The sequence below is a fragment of the Antechinus flavipes genome, chromosome 1 (assembly GCF_016432865.1).
Source record: "Antechinus flavipes isolate AdamAnt ecotype Samford, QLD, Australia chromosome 1, AdamAnt_v2, whole genome shotgun sequence".
NCBI classification, from domain to species: domain Eukaryota; kingdom Metazoa; phylum Chordata; class Mammalia; order Dasyuromorphia; family Dasyuridae; genus Antechinus; species Antechinus flavipes.
In genome coordinates this window covers 83,704,456-83,723,210 of record NC_067398.1, presented here as the reverse complement: position 1 = coordinate 83,723,210, position 18,755 = coordinate 83,704,456, and the positions used below count along the sequence as shown (strand labels likewise).

At 55.2% G+C, this 18,755-nt stretch overlaps 1 protein-coding gene across 2 annotated transcripts in view; it reads left to right on the top strand.

Annotated features, from left to right (window-relative positions):
* SLC38A3 (solute carrier family 38 member 3) overlaps positions 1-18,159 on the top strand; it is a 30,700-nt gene extending 12,541 nt beyond the window's left edge. For both annotated transcript variants that reach the window (XM_051986187.1, XM_051986194.1), the window contains exons 2-16: positions 5,474-5,665; positions 5,775-5,856; positions 6,207-6,322; positions 9,335-9,408; positions 9,545-9,637; positions 10,050-10,131; positions 11,716-11,798; positions 11,953-12,011; positions 12,325-12,498; positions 12,613-12,692; positions 13,568-13,668; positions 13,982-14,106; positions 14,880-15,024; positions 15,597-15,700; positions 15,923-18,159. In XM_051986187.1, the coding sequence (XP_051842147.1) occupies positions 5,556-5,665; positions 5,775-5,856; positions 6,207-6,322; positions 9,335-9,408; positions 9,545-9,637; positions 10,050-10,131; positions 11,716-11,798; positions 11,953-12,011; positions 12,325-12,498; positions 12,613-12,692; positions 13,568-13,668; positions 13,982-14,106; positions 14,880-15,024; positions 15,597-15,700; positions 15,923-16,027 (1,533 nt within the window). In that variant the 5' untranslated portion in view covers positions 5,474-5,555 and the 3' untranslated portion in view covers positions 16,028-18,159. The remainder of the gene's footprint in view (positions 1-5,473; positions 5,666-5,774; positions 5,857-6,206; positions 6,323-9,334; positions 9,409-9,544; positions 9,638-10,049; positions 10,132-11,715; positions 11,799-11,952; positions 12,012-12,324; positions 12,499-12,612; positions 12,693-13,567; positions 13,669-13,981; positions 14,107-14,879; positions 15,025-15,596; positions 15,701-15,922) is intronic.
* The last annotated feature ends 596 nt before the right edge of the window (positions 18,160-18,755 follow it).

Here is an 18,755-nt window from a genome sequence, read left to right as displayed (position 1 = left end):
CAAATCACTTCAGTATCTCAGCCAAGAAAACTCCAAATGGGGTCCCGGAGTCGGACATACCGAAGTGACGTCCTGGGATAGCTCTTCTGGACAGCTCTCATTTTGGGAGGTTTTACCCTCGGGGGCCAAACGGAACTGGTCTGATCCCCCAACCTCATGCCAACCATTCAGTTACCTGAAGACAGAAATCACGTCCCAAGTCTTCTCTTCCAAACTAAACATCCCCATTCCTCTGGGCTCTCTAGAACAGGGGTTCTTAACCTGGGGTCTGCGAACTTGTTTTTAAAAATATTTTGACAGCTGAATTTTAATAGAACTGGTTTCCTTTATAATCTACTTATTTTATTTTATGCACTAAAAAACATGCTTCCAAGAAGGGGTCCACAGGCTTCCCCAGTCTACCCAAGAAATCCAAGATACAAAAAAAGGGAAGGATTTCTGATTTAGAACAATGTTTTGAGCTTCCTCCTGATGCTGAAGTGGGTTGGACTAGACAGGACCCTTCCTACTGTCAGTTGTGATCACTTCCTTCCCTGAGCTCTGCCTTCTTCCCCACCCTCTCCCACTTGGAAATGAGTTTCTATTTTTTCAGTGCCTGCATAATGCTTTATTTACATCACAGTTTGAGGCAGTTGTAGTAGTGGTACGCATTGCCAGGAAGACCTTGATTCAAATCCTGACACTAGCCGTGTGACTCTAAGAAACTCAGCCGATTTTTCTGAGACTCGATTTTCTCATCTGTAAAACAAAGGGCGTTAGGCTACATGGCCCCTAAGGTCTCTTTCCACTTTAAATTTATAATCTCAGGACATGCTCTAGTTTGTCAAGGGCCCCTCGGAAATGTGTGCACTACCTGGGAGCTCCTTCAGTCATATTCTATCTGCCTTCAGATGTGACTCCATTGAAGTCATCATCAGAAAAGAGACTCCTTTCCCCTTCCCACCCGACTGACAAACTTTTCTCTGAATCTTATATAAATTCCTGCTAATATGACTCTTAATGGAGGATAGAAGACATTCTAAGGGTTGGAGATAGAATAGCGTGAGTCTTGTTTCTCCTTCAGTAATGAAGAGAAAAATCAATCTGGACCTAGGGGCAGGGATGATGAAATAAGGACAAGTTAGGTGCTTTGAGATCATAAAGATCTTTGAGAGAAATTGCTTCCTTTTTGCACATGGGTAAAGGAGGTTTGTTGAAAAGCACACGGAACCAAAATTTGAACATGGACCTTCTGACAAAAAAAAATCAGGACCCTGCTTGAATGCAGACTTCTTAGAAGATTGGAAAGAGCGAAATATAAGGGGCTTTGTCAAGTGTGCAAAGGATGCTGGACCTCCTGGTTTTTATAAGGGGGTATACTTGGGCTCAATGGGCTGAGAGAAAGGGGGGGGGGAAGAGCACTGCAATTGGAAAGGGAAGGTGAAGGTCAAGGTTAATGGCAGGGACTCTTATGGGGTTTGATGGAAATGAGTGGGAGGGGTCTTGGGCTCGATATGGCAAGCTAGAGCCACATAGTTTCCAGTCAGAGTCAGAGTCTTTCCCTTGTCTGGGCTGTGGCCTCCCTGAAGCCAATGACCTGCTGATCCCACAGCACAGTCAGAAGCCCACAATGAATGTTCTAAGACGAGGTATTAGAGCAGAGAAGTAGCGGCTTTGTTTGGAGTCCAGATCTGCACTGCCTGGGGACCTGTCCCAGCCTGCCCAGGCCTGGGGTCCAAGGGCTCAGGAGTCTGGGGGGGAGGGGGGATCTGGATTCCTCTCTCTCAGAAACCCAGGGAAAACCAGGGGCCCAAGAGCTCCTTAGCCAAGGGAGCTCTTCGGAGAATCAGGCTATGAACAGAGCCCGGACCTGGCCTGGCTTGAGCTGGGTGCAGGACATGGGACAAGGGGGACTTTGACGGTGAGACGTGGCTCCTGCCTTTTAAGAGCCCCCATTCTGAGGGGAGACAGCCCAGTCCTCAGGGGTCTCCGGTCTGAGGGAGAAGCATGGCCCCTGCCTTCAGGCAGCCCCCCAGTCTCAGCACGGGGAGGGAGGACAGTTCTCCCATCAGACTTGTAGCCCACAGAGAAGTCAAGCTTCCTGCCCTCCCATGCCTGGTTTGGGGAAGGGCCAGATCGGACAGAACTCACCTAGCAGGTGATTCTGGGAACCCAGTTACATGGCACCTTAGGAGGGAATCCGGCTAAACCCAGAACCAACAAAGCTCTAAGCTGATAAGTGTTAGGTAGGTTTAGGGAACGGAGGCTTCTTGGGAAGGAGGTGGATTCGCGGTCAGATTTTGAAGAGACCTAAGGATTCTAGGAGCCCCTTCCAAGGAATAACTAGAGGAAAGCAAACAAATAAGGTTTCCTCTTCGGCTGCCTGTCATTTGTCACTTTCCCGCGGGAAGACGGGTCCTCCCTTTGGGGCCCCAAGAGCCTCCAGGAGCTCCTGAGCTGAGCCTTCCGTGGCAGAATTAATGGTACCCATCGGTGAGACTCATCGGTCTGAGGGCTGGGAGGGAGCCCAGGAAGGGAGAGGGGAAGGAGAGTCCGTTCTCTCCCCTCATCGTCCCCGGCCATTCCTCAGTGGGCTCATCACCCTTTGTGGTTTGGAGAGGGAACCCTGCAGTCCTTGCTGCTATCCCACCCCGTGAACTTGGGTAGGGAGAAGTTAGGGATCTAGGGGAGAGGACGGACTCTGGGGGGTGGACAGCACCCATCTGTTGTTTAACAATCAGCTCAGACCTGGGCGAAGCAAAGGGACTCTGAATCAAACGTCACGTCTTGTCTGCCTGAAGGGAACGCCCAGCCCTCTTTCCCCTACGCCATATTGCCTGTCCTTAGAGGCAGCCAGGAGTGCAGATCTGAAATTGGGAAGATTTGGTGGTCAATTCTCAGCTCTGATATCTATAAGGCGGGTGACTTTGACCTCTCTGGGTCTCAGTTTCCCCATCTACAGCATCAGGAGAGTGTTATAAACCTTACGGCACCATAAAAGAGGAAACTATTATAATTATGACTTGGGACCAAAGCCCATATGTTCTAAACCCCAATATTCAAGAGCGTTATATTCTAGGAGATTCTCAAAGGAAGGCAATGGGAGTGCTGGTGAGGAATAAGGGTCACTAGAACCCAGAATCCTCGCCTTCTGATGCCAGGGGAAGCTCAGAGGGCCATCGAGGCTGCATCCTCGCCTGGGGACATTGGCAGAGCCCCCAGCACCTGGCACTGCCTGCCCTCTGGGTGACAGCCCGTGGCCCCGGCCTCCCTTTGGACAGGGCTCCTTTCCTCTAGGGGCTGAGCCAGTCCAGGATGTCCTGCTAGAGTGGCCCTCCTGGCTTGACATTGCCTGGAGGAGTGGGGAGGGGGTGGGCACTTTGCCCAGGCACCTTCTGGTATGGTCTGGGTGGAGCCCCCTGAGGGGCCCCAGGCTGGCAAGGGAAGAGGGACACAGAGTTGTCCAGGCAATGGGGGCCAAGGGGGAGGCAGCTGTCCTTCCTCCGCTCTGGGCTGCCAGGCGAAGGCTGGCACTGATGGCCGGGGAAGGTGGGCACATCAGCCTGGGACCCTTGGGAGAGGAGAGAGTTAGGACCCTGTTAGGAAGCAGGGTCTGTGGGATCTGGAGGCGAGCCACTCCGGGCTTTTGTCCGGGGGTCTGCAGGCTGGAAGGAACAGCAGAGACAGCCTTAGACACGGGCCCAGCCGGGATAGGTAGAGATGTTTCACTGCAGTGCTGGCTAGGTTGAGGATAAATGTATCCTTCGGCTTCCCCTCTCAGAAAGAACATGAAAATATTGGGATTATAGGGTTTATCACCAAGTCCAATGTCTTCACTCGGTAGATAAGGAAACCGAGGTCCAGACAGATTAAGATTTGCTCGGTTCCACAGCTCCCGAGCATGAGAAAGCTGATGAAGGAATGGATGGGGTGCGGTGGGGAGCTCTCCCAGATTAAAGAATGAGCTCCCTCAGGACACAGCTCTGACAGGACGCCCTGTTTGGGGCTGCCATTCTCCCCATGAGATCAGGAAGGGAGGCAGACATCCATGCTCTCTGCCCCCTCTCCCCAAGGTAGAGACCCCCCCTTCCCCAAGGCAGCCGAGGAGCCCGGGGGGGATGGGGCTGGAGGCTAAGCTGCCAGCCCTCGCTTCTGCCAGCCCAGGGACAATTTCCCAGAGCCCAGCTCCTGCTGCACAGAGGGCCCATTGTTCTTGCTGCCAGTACTGCCCGGCTCCGGGTGCCCTCCCCAACTGCCTGCCGGGCCTTTCTTGGCGGGACCTCATTCTCTCCTGGTCACCCTCACCTCCCACTCCCCCCAGACCCCATGTCATGTCCAGACTGCGACGGGCCCCAAAGCTGCCCCCTGCCAACCCCTAAGCAGGAGCATCCGCCCAGGTGGATCCCCCCAGCCTGATGAGTCGATCAATTGATCAAACAAGCGTTTATTAGGTCCCTACTATGTACCAGGAGTTTCCCTGGAGCCTTTTGCTAATCTAGGAAAAGCCTCTACTGAGGGAGTAGTTAATCCAGGAAGCTCTTTCCCCCCAGGTCTCTGTACTTGTGTCCCACACCCTCCAGGGAGCCCTACAATTTTACTCCAGGTCTCCCGGTGTTTGAACATCCAGATCCTAGTGGGATACAAGGATTCTCCCCACCAGGTCACAGCAGCGCAGAACTGGAGGGGCTCTGAGGGCTCCTGGGAGCAGCCCATTCCGCATAGGACGCTTGTCCTGTTATCTGGTAGAGATCTTCGCTCTAGAACCGTCATTCCCAGCTCAATGATTCCAAGAGAAACAAGTCTAATTCTAGCCCCGGGGCGGGATGGACAGGCGGGGTACCCTGCACATAGTAGGTGCTTGCTGAATACTTGGCAAATGATTGATTGGTGAGGGAAGAAAGTATAATCATACTCAAGGATTTGGCTGGGGCGGGGGGTGCTGGGTGCAGGGCCTCTGGGAATGAAGCTCTCTTCTGGACCCCGACCGTGTCCTTCCAGTGTCGGATCAGATGCTCTTTGGGGGCTGAGGGGTATTTAGGGGGACTAGCAAGGGGAGAATAGGAAGGAACGCTGTCCACTGCAGCTCAGCCTCCCCCATGACCTCCCCAAGACAGACGATGGGCGTTTTGCTCCCGGCCAGCCTCAGAGGGGCAAGGGGGTTAGCTTGAGCTGTGGTTACAAGAGAACGTCTAACAAGCCCAGGAGCGGCTTAGCATCGAGAGCACTGGAGTGGGCGGCAGGGTCTTGGCTGGAACGCGGTCACTTTGTCCCTTTGGCCAAGTCCTGGGACGTTGATCCCCTCTGCAAAGTTAGAGGGGGGCCAGATGAGCTTAAGGTCCGTTAGCAGCTGGCGATTAGGGATCGTGTTGTTCCTGTGCTTGTATTCCCCGTGCGGTGCCTTGAACGTTGTGGGTCCCGAATCAGTGTTTATGGAGCTGAGTTGATTAGATGGTCCTTGGTTTCCCGTAATGACCCCCGCTCCCTTTTGCTTCAGAGACTTTACCCGTCTTGAAGGCCCGTGACCAAGACCAAAGGCTCTCACCCCCCTGCTGCCCACACCTGTGCCCTGACCAGCCATGAACCCCCCGGAGGCGCCCGCACAAACAGAGATGGTCGAACTGGTGCCCAACGGCAAACATGTGGAGGGGCTGTGCCCCGTGGCCTTGTCCACCGGCGGGACTGAAAGGTGGGTCTGTCGTGAAGGGGCAGGGAATGAGGAGGAGACGCCCCGCTCAGCCGCACCTGCCTTTCTCTGCCTGACTCAGGGGGCATGAATGTTCCTCCTTATCCCGCAGGTGTGAGGGCGGAAGACCCAGCCATGGCGAAGCAGAGGGATTTCTGCCCCAAAATGCCAGCAAAGAGACCCACTTCACAGATGTGAGCCCGAGATGGGGTAGATGGGAGATGAGAGCTTCTGGGGAAGCTCCAAGAATGGAGGGATGGGAAACAGCCAGAGCTGGGCCTTCGCCCCAGGGATAGGAAGCTCAGAGGCGGAGAGTGGGTGAGCCCTGACAGGGCAAGGGCAGGGGCAGGGAGTTTGTTCAGATAGAGGGATGGGGGCTGAGATTGAGTCCAGAAATGGGGTCCTGGGTGAGAGGTCTGGGGGGATGATGGTTTCAGGGAAAGCAAAGGCTTGAGAGAGTGGGGTGGGTGAGGCAGGAAATGAAAGGTGATGGGCTGGGAAAAGAACCCCAATCCCCCCTCTTCTATCCCCCTTGTATCTGCAGTTTGAAGGGAAGACTTCATTCGGGATGTCTGTGTTTAACCTGAGCAACGCCATCATGGGCAGCGGCATCCTGGGACTGGCATATGCCATGGCCAACACCGGCATCCTGCTCTTCCTGTAAGTGCCCCCCAGCTGGTCCTGCCCTCAGCCCCCTCCCAGATCCCACAGGCGTCTCTGATGCTGGAGCCCGGCCCGGCCCGGCCTGACCTTAGTTTCTAGGACCCCTGACTGGAGCAAGGACTGGGCAAGCTGCCCGAACTAAGGGCAAGAGAGGGAGGGCAAAGGTAGGGGCTAAGGGGGGCCCTGAGGTTTCTGACCGAGGCGAGAACCATCCACTGTTAATAGAAACTCCAGCTCCAGCCCTGGCCTCAGCCCCACCCCTGATGCCAGCTCCAGCCGCTGCCCCCAACCACACACACAGAGCTGGGCCCTGATCCTAGGCCGGGAGGCAGCGGGGCGGGGGAAGACAGTACACTGTCTCTGTGTCCATGCTGGGCTGTTTATTCCCAGAAAAGGTTTGGGATTTTTTTCTTCACCCTCAAATAAAAACAGACTAAAATAAGACCAAAGCAGAGAAAAACATGGGGTGATGGAAAAGCAGGCTGCCTCCCGAGGCCCCCAGAGTGACCTGAGCTGCCTCCCTGGGCCAGGAACATTCGCCTGCATCCATCTCCGGGTCTCTTTCTCTAGGAAGATCTCTGTGTCTCTGTGTGTTTGTGTCTGTGTGTGGGAGCACAGCACGTGGGAGCCCCACAGACCTGGCTCTGCCATAAAAACTTGGGTCAAACCCTGTCTCGTAAGTCTGTAAGGTGAAGGAGCTAGAGGGCACCAGGAGCTCCTAATCTGGGGCTGCGGATGTGTTTTGATAACGTTCCATGGAATTGGTTTTCCACCTCTACAGAGCTTTCAGCTTTAAGCTTGGGGTCCAGTTTGTGTGCGAGAGCTTGCAGGTATCAGGGTGTGTGTGCATGACACAGAACGTTTTCTTCCCAGCTTCCTAGCAGGGATGGGTTTCTCCGTCCCTCAGGATTCGCCCTTTGGGGTATATGAGGTAACTAGGTGGTACAGGTGAGGGCTCCGTGCAATTTCTTCCTTAGGGCCAGAGAGTGAAAGAGATATAATCAGCCCCCATGTCCCCACGAGGGGGTCCATTGCTTCCTTCCCCGATTCCTAGGTTGCCTTGCTAGCACGCCACCAAATGATCCTGTTTCTGTTTGGTCTAGACCACCCGTCTCAGTTTCTTCCCCCCTACTCTAAAAATATTATTTATTTTATTTTTAAATTATGGAATAAAATAAGCATTTCCATCACATAGTATAATGAAAAAAAATATATAATTGTTAAGCAGACCCTTTGGGAGCATATTCCTCCATCTCTCTCGTCTCCTAAAACAAACGAAAGAAGGGGATAGCTAGAGCTTTCCTGGGCATCCAGGAGGAGTGTGAATCCCGCAGCTCCCCAGGGAGTACCTCTCAGGTAGGAAAATAGAGGAGAAAGACAAATGGATGGCGTTTAGTCTGTCTGTCAAGTGTGAGAAGCAGAGGAGGAGCCTGATAGCCAAGATCCATTTTCTCCCTACCCTACCCCGATGAAACTAGTATATTATTGCTGATAGCTTCACAGAATCCGGCATGCTAGGACTGGAAGGGCTCTGAGAATATGGAACTTCTGCTGGAACCCCAGAGGCTGTCCAAGGCCAGCCATTCCTGAGCAGGGCTGCTTCCAGGGTGTCTCCAACGAGCGGCCACTTATATAGCTTTTGCATTTGGGCTTCCAATAATGGGGAAGCCCCCTCCTCCCACAGCCCATTTCCCTCTGCGAACACCCCATTAGCCAATCTTTCTTTCCCATCAAACCCGAATCTGCTCCCTCTTCAGCTTTCCCCAGAGCCCCAGGCTCTGCCCTCTGCCCTCAAGAACAAATCTAATCCTTCCATGGCTGGGATGAGCTCTTTGGCTGAACATCCCTAGTTCCTGATACTTATGTGCCCTGCTGGGCTTAGAGGCAGGAAGATGTAAGTCCAAATATAGTTTCAGAAACTGCATGAGGGGCTAAGTCATGTAACCTCTGTCTCAGTTTCCTTAAACGTAAAATGGGGATAATACTCCTACTTCCCCGAGTTCTTGTGAAGATCACACGTGATAATATTTGTAGAATGTTTAGCACAAGGCCTGATAAATACACACACCTAGATACTTTAATAAATCTTTGTGCCCTTCCCATTTTTCAACATATACACATATAAATAATTTAATAAAGCCTTGCTTCTGTTCCATTTTTTTCAAACACACACATAAATAACTTAATAAATCCTAGTTTCCTTCCTATTTTTCCAACACCCGCTCACCCGGTTTGGGAGACCTGCTCTGGTTTGTCTCTTGCTTTTCTGTCCTTGGGGTTGAATGACTTGCTTGGGGTCACACAACTAGAACCTGTCTGAGGCAAATTTGGGCTCGGGGTTTCAGACTCCGGGGCCGGGGCCCGGTCCAGGGCATCGCCAGTGGCCAGTTGGTCTCTCATAAAATGTGGTGGTTGGATTTCAGTGCTCCGCAGCCCGACGGGACCCAGGACAGGGAGACTCCTCCTTACTGAGCACTGCCTCTGCATCAGGTCCAGGCGGGGGCCAGAGCTGAGGGGGCTCAGAGCACGGGGTCTCGGCTGGAAGCGTCGGGCTGGGAGGGAGCTCACAAGTCATCCAGCCTGCTCTCAGTCGTTTACTGATGAGGAAACTGAGGCTCAAAGAGGGAAATGGCCCCAGTGGCTAGCCCTCTGTCCGCTGCCCCAGGCTTCCTCTCTGTCTTATTCTCCTCCTCCATCATCTGAGATCACACAGGAAATTAGAGGCAGCACTAAAGCTCCCATTTCGTTCTCCCAGCTTCCAGTCCGGGATTCTTCTTGCTAAATGGCACAGTCGTTAGAACACTGGGCCTACAGTCAAGAAGTTCAAATGAGGGACTTAACTTCTGTCTTTCTCAGTTTCCTCATCTGTAAAATGGGGATAATAATGCACTTACCTCCCAGGATTGGTGGCTCTGTGTGGTGCGTCCAGGCTAGCCAAGATGATGAGTCTTTTTTCCCGACCCAAGTCTGCCTCACTTCTCCCCCAATTCTATCCCCTCTCACCCCCAGATTCCTCCTCACCTGTGTGGCCCTGCTCTCCAGCTACTCCATCCACTTGCTGCTCAAGTCTTCAGGGATTGTAGGTAAGAAAAGGCCTTGCTGGCTTTACCACCGCTCGGGGCATCTCTGCCCTAAGAGGGGGAGGGCCCCAGGTTCAGACTCCCCGGCCCGGGCCCTGGGTGGAGGGCTCAGGCCTGGCGCTGTCTCCCCCTCCCCCAGGGATCCGGGCCTACGAGCAGCTGGGCTTTCGGGCCTTTGGGACACCGGGGAAGCTGATGGCGGCCATAGCGATCACCCTGCAGAACATTGGAGGTAAGGGGACCGGAATAGCCCTTTGTCTTTGCTCACACCCTTTCCACGTATTTTTAACCTCCCTGAGTTATGCTTTCCTAAGGGCACCAAGAGACAGAGTAAATAGTCACCAAGTCCTCTTGGGAATTTGGGCAAGTGCCTTTGAGAGTTTTACCATCTGTAAAATGGGGGATTGGTTTAGATAACCTCTGCAGGCTTGTCTGTCCCTTTGATTCCTCTGCTTGGCTCTCATGTGCTTGCAGGAGGATGGGGATGGGTGCTCACCAGGGTTACATCCCTTTCAAGCTAGGGCCACACCTGGGGGGAGGAAGGCAAAGGTTCTGTGACCACCTGATAGCCCCTTCCCCACTTGGATCCCCATGAACCACTGGGAAAGGAGTGGGGATGCTCATCTACTTCCTTCCCTCCCCAGCCATGTCCAGCTACCTGTACATCGTGAAATCTGAAGTGCCCCTGGTCATCCAGACCTTCCTCAATCTACCAGAGAAAACCTCGTGAGAATCATTTTATATTTCGAGTCTGAGAACAGGGAACGGGGGGAGGGACAGCAGGGATGGCCCCCGGGTGGGGCGGATAGGTGGGTGCTGTCGGGGCAGAAGATGAGCCCGCCCTGAGGACCAGGGGGAGAAAGAGGAGCTGGGAATGATCCTGCCCCGGAGGAGGGAGAACAGACTGTCCTGAGAGGGATAAGGGTCTGTCCCCAGACCAGGAGTGGGGGTCTGGCCCTGTGGGGCCTAAACCCAGAAGGGGAGGGCGGTGGTGTTGGGGGAGGCCGTAGCCTCTTGGTTCCCTCTAAAGGAAGGAGGAAGAGGTGGGGACATGCACAGCCCAGGCCAGACTATTTCCAGGCCAGGACCTCCCCTCCGTTTGCTCCGCTCATTTGCTCCCAGGGTTCACACCCCTGGGCCTGGGGCCACGAGCCAGGAATTCCCCACTCCTCCCCCTCCCTGGGCCTGGGCTGCTCTCCGAGCCAGGTGCCACACAGGGGACCTGTCACTTTAAGGAAGCACAATTTGGTCTTGGTCTGGATATTAATACTCCTGACGGCCTCTCTGTGCCCTTTTCCCTCCCCTGACCCTCTCTCCCCTGTAGTTCTCCTCTTTCTCCTCTCCAACTTTCAGGAAGGAATCCTCACATTCTCACGGCTTATCTAGACCCTCAGCTCCTCTTCTCCTTCCTAGCCCACTTTCAGGGGTGGGGAGGGGTCAGGTGGGGCTGGCAGGGGGCTTGATTTAGCATTTTTTGGCCCTCGTTTCTCCGCTTGCTGATTCTGAGTTCTTGTAAGGGCCCTTTCATCTCTCTGGGCCTCAGTTTCCCCCTAAGTGCTTATACCCAAGGCTCCTTCTAGTGCAACATTCTATGATCCAAGAACTCCGGGGCCTCCAGAAAATCGGGCCCAGGCCCGGGGTCTCTACCCTGTTCCCCGTGCTCCTGTTCTACAGGGGAGTGAGGGGACGAGGGAACTGGGCCGAGCAGCAGCTCCCCCCCCCCACTGGCCCAGGAAAGGATGAGGTCAGGGGAGGGTTTAGCTTAAGCCCCTGCTATTTTTAACTCGAGGCCTCTGGGGCTAAACCCCCCGTAGCCCAGATTCCGCCCAGTGATGCAGCTCTGCATCTGCAGGTGGCCCTGGTCCTGCCCACTCCAGGGGCCTGATCCTGGAGCTCTCCCCTTCCAGGCCTGGCCACAAGAGGGCCCAGGCCGGGCACGTGCCTTTGGGATTGGGAACAGGTCACTAAATGGCCGTGGGATCGGGTCCCAGGAGAGTCCTGATGGGCGCTCCCCCGTCCCCGTTGTTCCTCTTTCCCCGGAGGCCACCTGAGCCCTCCGCAGGCCCTTCCCCCTGCCCAGCTCCTTCACCATCTCATTGTGACTCCCTCCTCCCCGTGACTGTCAGGGGCTCCTTCTGGGACCCCATTATGGGGGGCTGATGTAGGGAGAAGATCGGGGGCTTCCCTGGGATGGGCAGCAAGGCTGGCAGAGGACAGGGCACCCCAGGCACCCCTGAGGTCGGAGGCCGCGCGTGCTTCAGGGGCACTTCTGACCCCTGTTCTCTGCCCTCTCCTCCCCCTTCCCTCCAGGGATTGGTACATGAATGGGAACTACCTGGTGATTCTGGTCTCAATCACCATCATCCTGCCCTTGGCTTTGATGAGGCAGCTGGGTAAGAGCAGGGGCCAGAGCTGGGCCCCGGGGGAGGCGCTGGACGCAGGGGAGGGTGGGGGGACGGCGGCCCCGGTGCCCTGGGGGGGCGGGATGGGACGGGGTGAGGACAAGGGGACAGGCCTCCGGTTCTCACCCTCCCCCTCTGCCCTTAGGCTACCTGGGCTACTCCAGCGGCTTCTCCCTCAGCTGCATGGTGTTCTTCCTGATTGCAGTGAGTGAGACCCCTGCCCCAGCCCTGCACCCACCCCGAGGGGGCAACACGGCCCTTCCTCAGGGATCCCTGCCGAGGGGGGGACATAGCTGTAAGCCGGGGGAGCCTCCAGGACCGGGAGAAATGACCGCCAGCTTATTTCTAGGGAAGAGCAGGAAGCGAGGTCCTGATGGGTGAATTCTGAGCCCCAGAGAGCAGAGCGCGGGGCGCTGCCGGCTGGGGACAATGCGGCCTCCACGCTCCCCAGGCCGGCCCCAGGCACGGGGGTCTGATGGCGGCTTGCCCGGTACTCAGTAGCATCCTCCTCCCCCAGGTCATCTACAAGAAGTTCCAGATCCCCTGCCCTCTGTCTACGTTCTCCGCCAACGTCACGGGCAACACTAGCCACATGCAGATCCTCATGAAGGATTCCGCGGGTGGGGACCCCCTCATCCAGGCCTCCAACACCGACGGCTGCACCCCCAGTTTCTTTACTCTCAATACGCAGGTGTGCTGGGGCCGACCGGGCTGGGTGGGAGGGCCTGGGGCCAGGCCCTGATGGGGGGCCCCTCAGCACCCGGGCTAAGTCCAGGCTGCCAACGGCCCCTCCTCCTGTCCACAGACAGCCTACACCATCCCAATCATGGCCTTCGCCTTCGTCTGCCACCCCGAGGTGCTGCCCATCTACACCGAGCTCAGGGAGTGAGTATCACTGCGGGGAAACTGGTCAAAGACCCCGGGGCAAATGCTGGCCTTGTGGCTTCCTAGGGGAGCCCGGCAAAGTTCCAGTTTCCGCTTCTCTAAAACGGGGGTGCAACAAAATGGCTTCCGGATTATCCCGACCTCGAGCCCTGCGAGGCTTCCTGAGGGCCAGGGGGAAGGAATAACCCCGGCCTAAGAACTGAGAAAGCTCAGTCTGCCTCCGTGGTCTCACTCAGGTCTGGGACTCCTGAGCTTCCTCCTTTGTAAAGTCTGTGATACTAAGTTGCCGCTTGAGAGACAACAGGAAATGATGGCAACAGCTCCATCTGAGAACTAAGAGATACATTTGAGTCTAGTCTCTTACTTACCAGCTGGGGGTAGAGCAAGCCCATCGTTCATCTTTGGGCCTCAGTTTCCCCGACTGCAAATGGAGGGGAAATTGTATGAAGAGACATGGACCAAGAACTAGACTTAAAAGACCAAAGTCCCAAACCTTCCTTCAGATCATGGTGATCATGACCAATCCCTTAACTTCTCTGAATCAATTTCCTCGTACAATTTTTTCCCAAAAGAAGGGATGATATTATTTCTTCGCAGAATTAAATGAGACACAATATAAACCATAAACCTAAAAGCAGGCTGTGTCTAGGTCAGGAATTGTTATTATTCTAAGCAGCTGGCCAGTTGTGATATCCAAGAACTACATGACATTTGTCTCTTGCTCAATCTTGTTCCTTCCTCACCATCCCACCCCCCATTCCAGCTTCCAGGAATAGACTTCCTTCCCCCAGCTTCGTCCGTTTGGGGAAAAGGGAGAGCAATCTCTGGTGGGAGGGGGCCCCCTCCAGCTTAACCCAGCCCTTGCTCTCCCGCAGCCCCACCAAGCAGAAGATGCAGCACATCTCCAACTTGTCCATCGCCGTCATGTATGTGATGTATTTCATGGCTGCCCTTTTTGGCTACCTCACCTTCTATGGTACGAGAAAAGTAGGCGGCACGGCTGGCACAGAAGCCATGTTAGGGTATGGGCTGGGGGGGAGGAAGCCGGGGGCCCCGAACCTGGGTGAAGCTGGGAGGGGGAGAGCAGCCAGTCAGTAAGCACAAGCGCCTAGCCCGAGCCTGGCACAGAGCTGCGATCCAGTCTGGGGGCAGGGCTCGGACCTGGGGCATCCGGGAGGCTCGGGGCTGGGGCTCTGGAAGCGGGAGGAGGGGAGCCGGGGTCAGGGTTGTTCCCAGCTCTGGACGGGGCTGTGCCCGTGAGATGGAGCGTCAGGAGCTGTGTCCCACAGATCGGGTGGAGTCGGAGCTCTTGCACACTTACAACAAAGTGGACCCCTTCGATGTGCTGATCCTGTGCGTCCGAGTGGCCGTGCTCACGGCCGTCACCCTCACCGTCCCCATCGTCCTTTTCCCGGTGAGTTGCCCCTGTCCCTCCGGCAGAGCTTGGGATTCGTAGCTCATAAGAGCAGAGTCCATAGATCTTAGCCTGAGGGTTGGGAAGGATTTCAGATGTCACCCAGTTCGTTTTACAGCTGAGGAAACTGAGGCTCAGAGAGGTCGTCACTTGTCCAAGGACGCACAGAGAGTAAGGAGCAGAGTTCCTCTGGACGCAGGAGCTCTGCCCCCAGCTCAAGCACCTCTTATATTCCACCATGATTTCATGCCCTTCAATAGGGTTGAGGAAAGAGACAGGGATAGTGAAAAAGTCCCCCAGGTTCGAGGAATCAGCCTGCAGACTACAAAAACAGTCCTGGGAAGCAGAGTTCTCTCTATGAGTTCTGCCCCAAATCCAGTGTGATAAAGTCAGAAGAACACAGAGCCAAAACCTGGATTCAAATCCTGGTCTCCTACCATGTGACTTTGAACAAATGCCTGTGCCTCAGTTTCCTCATCCATAAAATGGAAATAAAAACCCTGGAACCCTCTCATCTCACAAAATGACTAGGAGGAAAGTGCGTTGTAAACATGTGAAAGTCAGAGAAAAGGTGTCTCCTTTTTTATTTCATCCCACTGAGCCCTTGAAAATATGTCAAATGAGAACAAGATTTCCAAGACCTTTCTCGGGGGATTGTGACCTCTATGAGGGAAGTGTTTGATCAACCTTACCTTGCTAAAGCACTGTGAACTCCGGGGGAGCGGAGTCCCAGCCAGCCTATGTCACCAGGGCCTGCCCTCTCCCACCCCCAGGTCCGGAGGGCCATCCAGCAGATGCTGTTCCAGGACAAAGAGTTCAGCTGGCTTCGGCACACTCTCATCGCCGTCATCCTGCTGACCTGTATCAACCTCCTGGTCATCTTTGCCCCTAACATCTTGGGCATCTTTGGAATCATTGGTGAGAATCCTGGCCCGGGCCAGAGGGCAGAAGAGGGGGCCCACGGCTAGATGCTCGCCAACCTCTGGCACACCCCTGGGCCCCCCCCTGGTAGCCACATTTCTTCTATCTGGGGGGCTGCCTGCCTAGGGGGCTGCCCATATTTGGGCCCATTAGCACCTATCAGCACTGTCTCTGGAAAAGGAACTCATTATTTTGGTGTTTACTCTTTTTGTTCCCAAGGCTAACCATTGCCTTTTTTTTCTTTAATCCTCTTTGAGGTTCTGCAAATAGGGCAGATTAATTTAAAAGAAAAAAAGCTAAAATATTCAGCTGATAACCAAAGCATCAGCACAATCAAAAGTAGAGCTGTGTGTGAGTAAAAGGCCCAAATTATAGCCAGAGAACGGAGTCAGACCGCTGTCTGCTTCTGCCTCCTGCTCTATGGGACTTCAGCCACGTCCCTCTTCTCTTGGTAGCTAGTTTCCCCATCTTTAAAAATGAGGGTTTGCCATCCAGGCCTGTTCCTGACATCAGCCAGGGACAGTGCCCACTGCCTTTGCCAATCCCTCCCCCTTTATCTCTTCCCTCAGGTGCCACCTCTGCACCCTGCCTGATCTTCATTTTTCCAGCCATCTTCTATATCCGGATTGTACCCAAGGACAAAGAGCCACTGAAGTCCACTCCCAAAATATTGGTACTTAACCGTGGACCCCTAGGTCTCATGGATGGAACCTCCAGGGATAGTGTGATCTTGAGTCAAGAGTGGGAGGAAAGGGCTTGCCCCGTGGCAGTACCCGGGCCCTGCTTCTGCCCACGGGGGCTCAGACAGAGACCCCAGCCCGTGGAGACGTGGTCGGGGGGACATGGCCTCCTCCGGGCCTTCCCCCCAGTGACCCTTTCCTTTTTCTCCCTACAGGCCATATGTTTCGCAGGATTAGGTGTTCTCTTGATGACCATGAGCCTGAGTTTTATCATCATTGACTGGATCTCTGGAAACAGCAAGAGCGGTGGCAATCACTAGAAGCCAGCATGGCCCGGGGTGACCCGTCACCCCCCCACCTGTGCCATTGCCTGCCAGGACTGCTAAGCTGCCCGGGCCCTAGGCAGGTGGGGGGAGGAGGAAGGGAGGACATTTTTCACTTGATGTGTGTTTTTTGTCTTTAATTATTATTATCCCTGTTGAGGATTTTTTTTTTAAATAAAAAGGGGGTGGGAGTGGGGACCAGACCTTGCAGGGGGTAGAAATGCAAAGACTAGAACATTGGGTTCCCTCCCCAAGGGACAGGGAGGCCTCAGAGGCCGGGCCTCTGGCATCCTGCATCTTCCCTTCCCTGGGGAGGGCTGCTGCCTCTCGGGACATCCCCTGATCGTCTCCAACGCTGACTGCCGTCCGGGAGAGGGGGGGCTCAGCAGGGGGCAGCTCCCGTGTTTGGAGAGAATCTAGTGACCGTCAGCAAGAATGGGCCAAACCCTCCTCAGCTCCTGACCCCTGCATTCCCAGGCCGCCTCTTGTCTGCCGGACAGAGGCAACTTCTACCCTGTCACTAAGTCCCTCCCCCTTCCATGTAGGGTCTAGAAACCGATTTGTGGGGATGGGGGGGAGATTATTAATGTCCAAAGACGTTTTCCTGGCCCTGTGGGTTCTTATCATGGGGCCTGAGGAGAATCCTATTTGTGAGATTCTGAGGTCCAGCCCTCGGCAGACAGGGCTAGGAAAAGGTCCGTCGCCTCCAGCCAACACCCCACGCAGACAGTTCCATCCTTTCTGGAAAGGGGAGACTCAGAGTTCACTTGAGCCGTCCTGGTACCCCCTCAATGGGAATTCCATGGGAGGGGAGAAACTTACTGCTCTCAGACAGGAAAGGGAGAACCGAGAGACAGGGGAATTGGTGGGAGACATGCTCCCTTAGAGCAGGCAAGGGCAGGTCCTGCCTTCTACACCGACCCTGACCTTTCCCTTCCCCAAGAAGGCTTGTCTGTGCTCTTCCTGGGGGTGCACCACTGCTAACCCCCAAGCCTTGGAGGGGGGCCTGGAGACCCCAGCAAGAGCTTCCCACTATCGTGGATACTCTTTCTCCCTCCCCAGTCAATGCTGCTCTCCACTGGTAGCATGGGGTCTGAGTCGTAGAATCTTCTCCCCCATTTCAGGAAAATTGTGGTCTCTGCTGTACCTCCACACAGGCTAGGTGAGCGAGGTGCCCGCCTGGCTTCGGAGGCCCAAATCCCCCATCTCGCTTGGCCCTTGGGGCTCTGGGCGACAGCCACCCCCCCCACAGCCACCCCACTGGGCCGCCCTGCCAACATCCCGATTCTCCGACTGGGAGTGAGGGGAGCCGAAGGTCTGTCCGTGGCTGAGGTTAATGATCCTGGGGGAGGGGGTAGCTGAGGGACCTGCGCCCGAGAACAGCCTTCTGTCTATTCTGGGCGCGTCCGGGCTGTCCACACGTCCCCGAGGGTAAGACTTGGTGGCTCCTCAGACCTGGTCAGGCTCTGGCCGTGGAGTGGCTCCTCGGCCCAGGTGCAGGAGGCCCCAGCAGGGATGGAGGAGTCTGGGAAGCGAGGAGAGCTTTGAATTCTCAGAGCCATCCCGCTCCCCGGGACACACAAGCTTCCCATTCTGGGTCTGTTCCATCCTGGGGGGAGAGTACCCGCCTGGTCTTAAGCCGGGAGGTGGTAAGATGAGAGCGTTCGGTGCCAACCCCTTCCAAAGGCATCGGAAGCAGCACAGAGAGAGGAAAGGCCTTCAGGGTGGGAGCTGGCAGCCTGCAGCCGGAAGCCCCCTTCCCTCTCACCTCCCCAATCTGGGAGTGGGCTGAGCCAACGTGAGGTGCATTTCCCTAGAGTTCAGGACTAGCCTTGTGAGCCAAGTTCTGGCTTCTGAGAAACTCGGGCCATGGGGAAGCTTCCCCAACAGGGAGGTGGGAAACTTTGGGGGGAGGGAGCTCCCTCCCACTGCTCCCCCAGGCCCCGGAAAGCCCGAGGGGTTGGCTCCCTGCTGAGCGGGCCATGAGAGGGACCAGTGTCCTCTCTCACAGGTTGCATTTTCAATCCCCTATCCAAGTGAGCTCCAAACTTGGAAAGACTGAAATCCAGCCCCCCACTGACACACCAGAGACCTTCTTAAGAACAATAAAAGTCGGCGAAAACTGAGAATCAATGAGACTGTTCTTGTGGTCCTCGGACTGACATCCGCAACAAGGATGGGGGACGAAACCAGGTTTAGCAGAAAACTGGCAGGTGGTCTGAGGAGGGGGATGTCATTTCCAACCCCAGGGGTGGGGGGTATCAAGGCCTTGTTCTCCAAAAAGGCACCCCTGCTGAGGGGGTGGGATGGCAGGTGGGTGCTCAAGGCCCTCAGAACCAAGCTCCGTGTACCCATCAGTCTGAGGTTATGGGATCCTCCTGTCCAGGTCTCAAGCACAATATACCAAGAAGCAGGCTTCTGTGAATAATTTAATTTCTGGGTCCCCGACTTCCCAGCTCCCAGTTTTCAGCTCCCCTGCCTGGCCTGGCTCTGAGCCACTCTCTCCGGGGGCAGAGACAGCCCCAAGAGCTGGCACCAGGCTCTCATTAGAGCCGGGTCCCGGGCGCCACAAAGGGACCTCGGGGCACCTGTCAGTTAGTCTAAGGGAGCAGAGGAAAAGGCAACAGGAAAAATCCAGTTTGAGCCTTGTTGGGCGACTGCCAGCTGGGAAAATCCCAAAAGAAAGGCCTTCTCAGGGCCCCGATGATGGCTTCTCCCCAAGGAG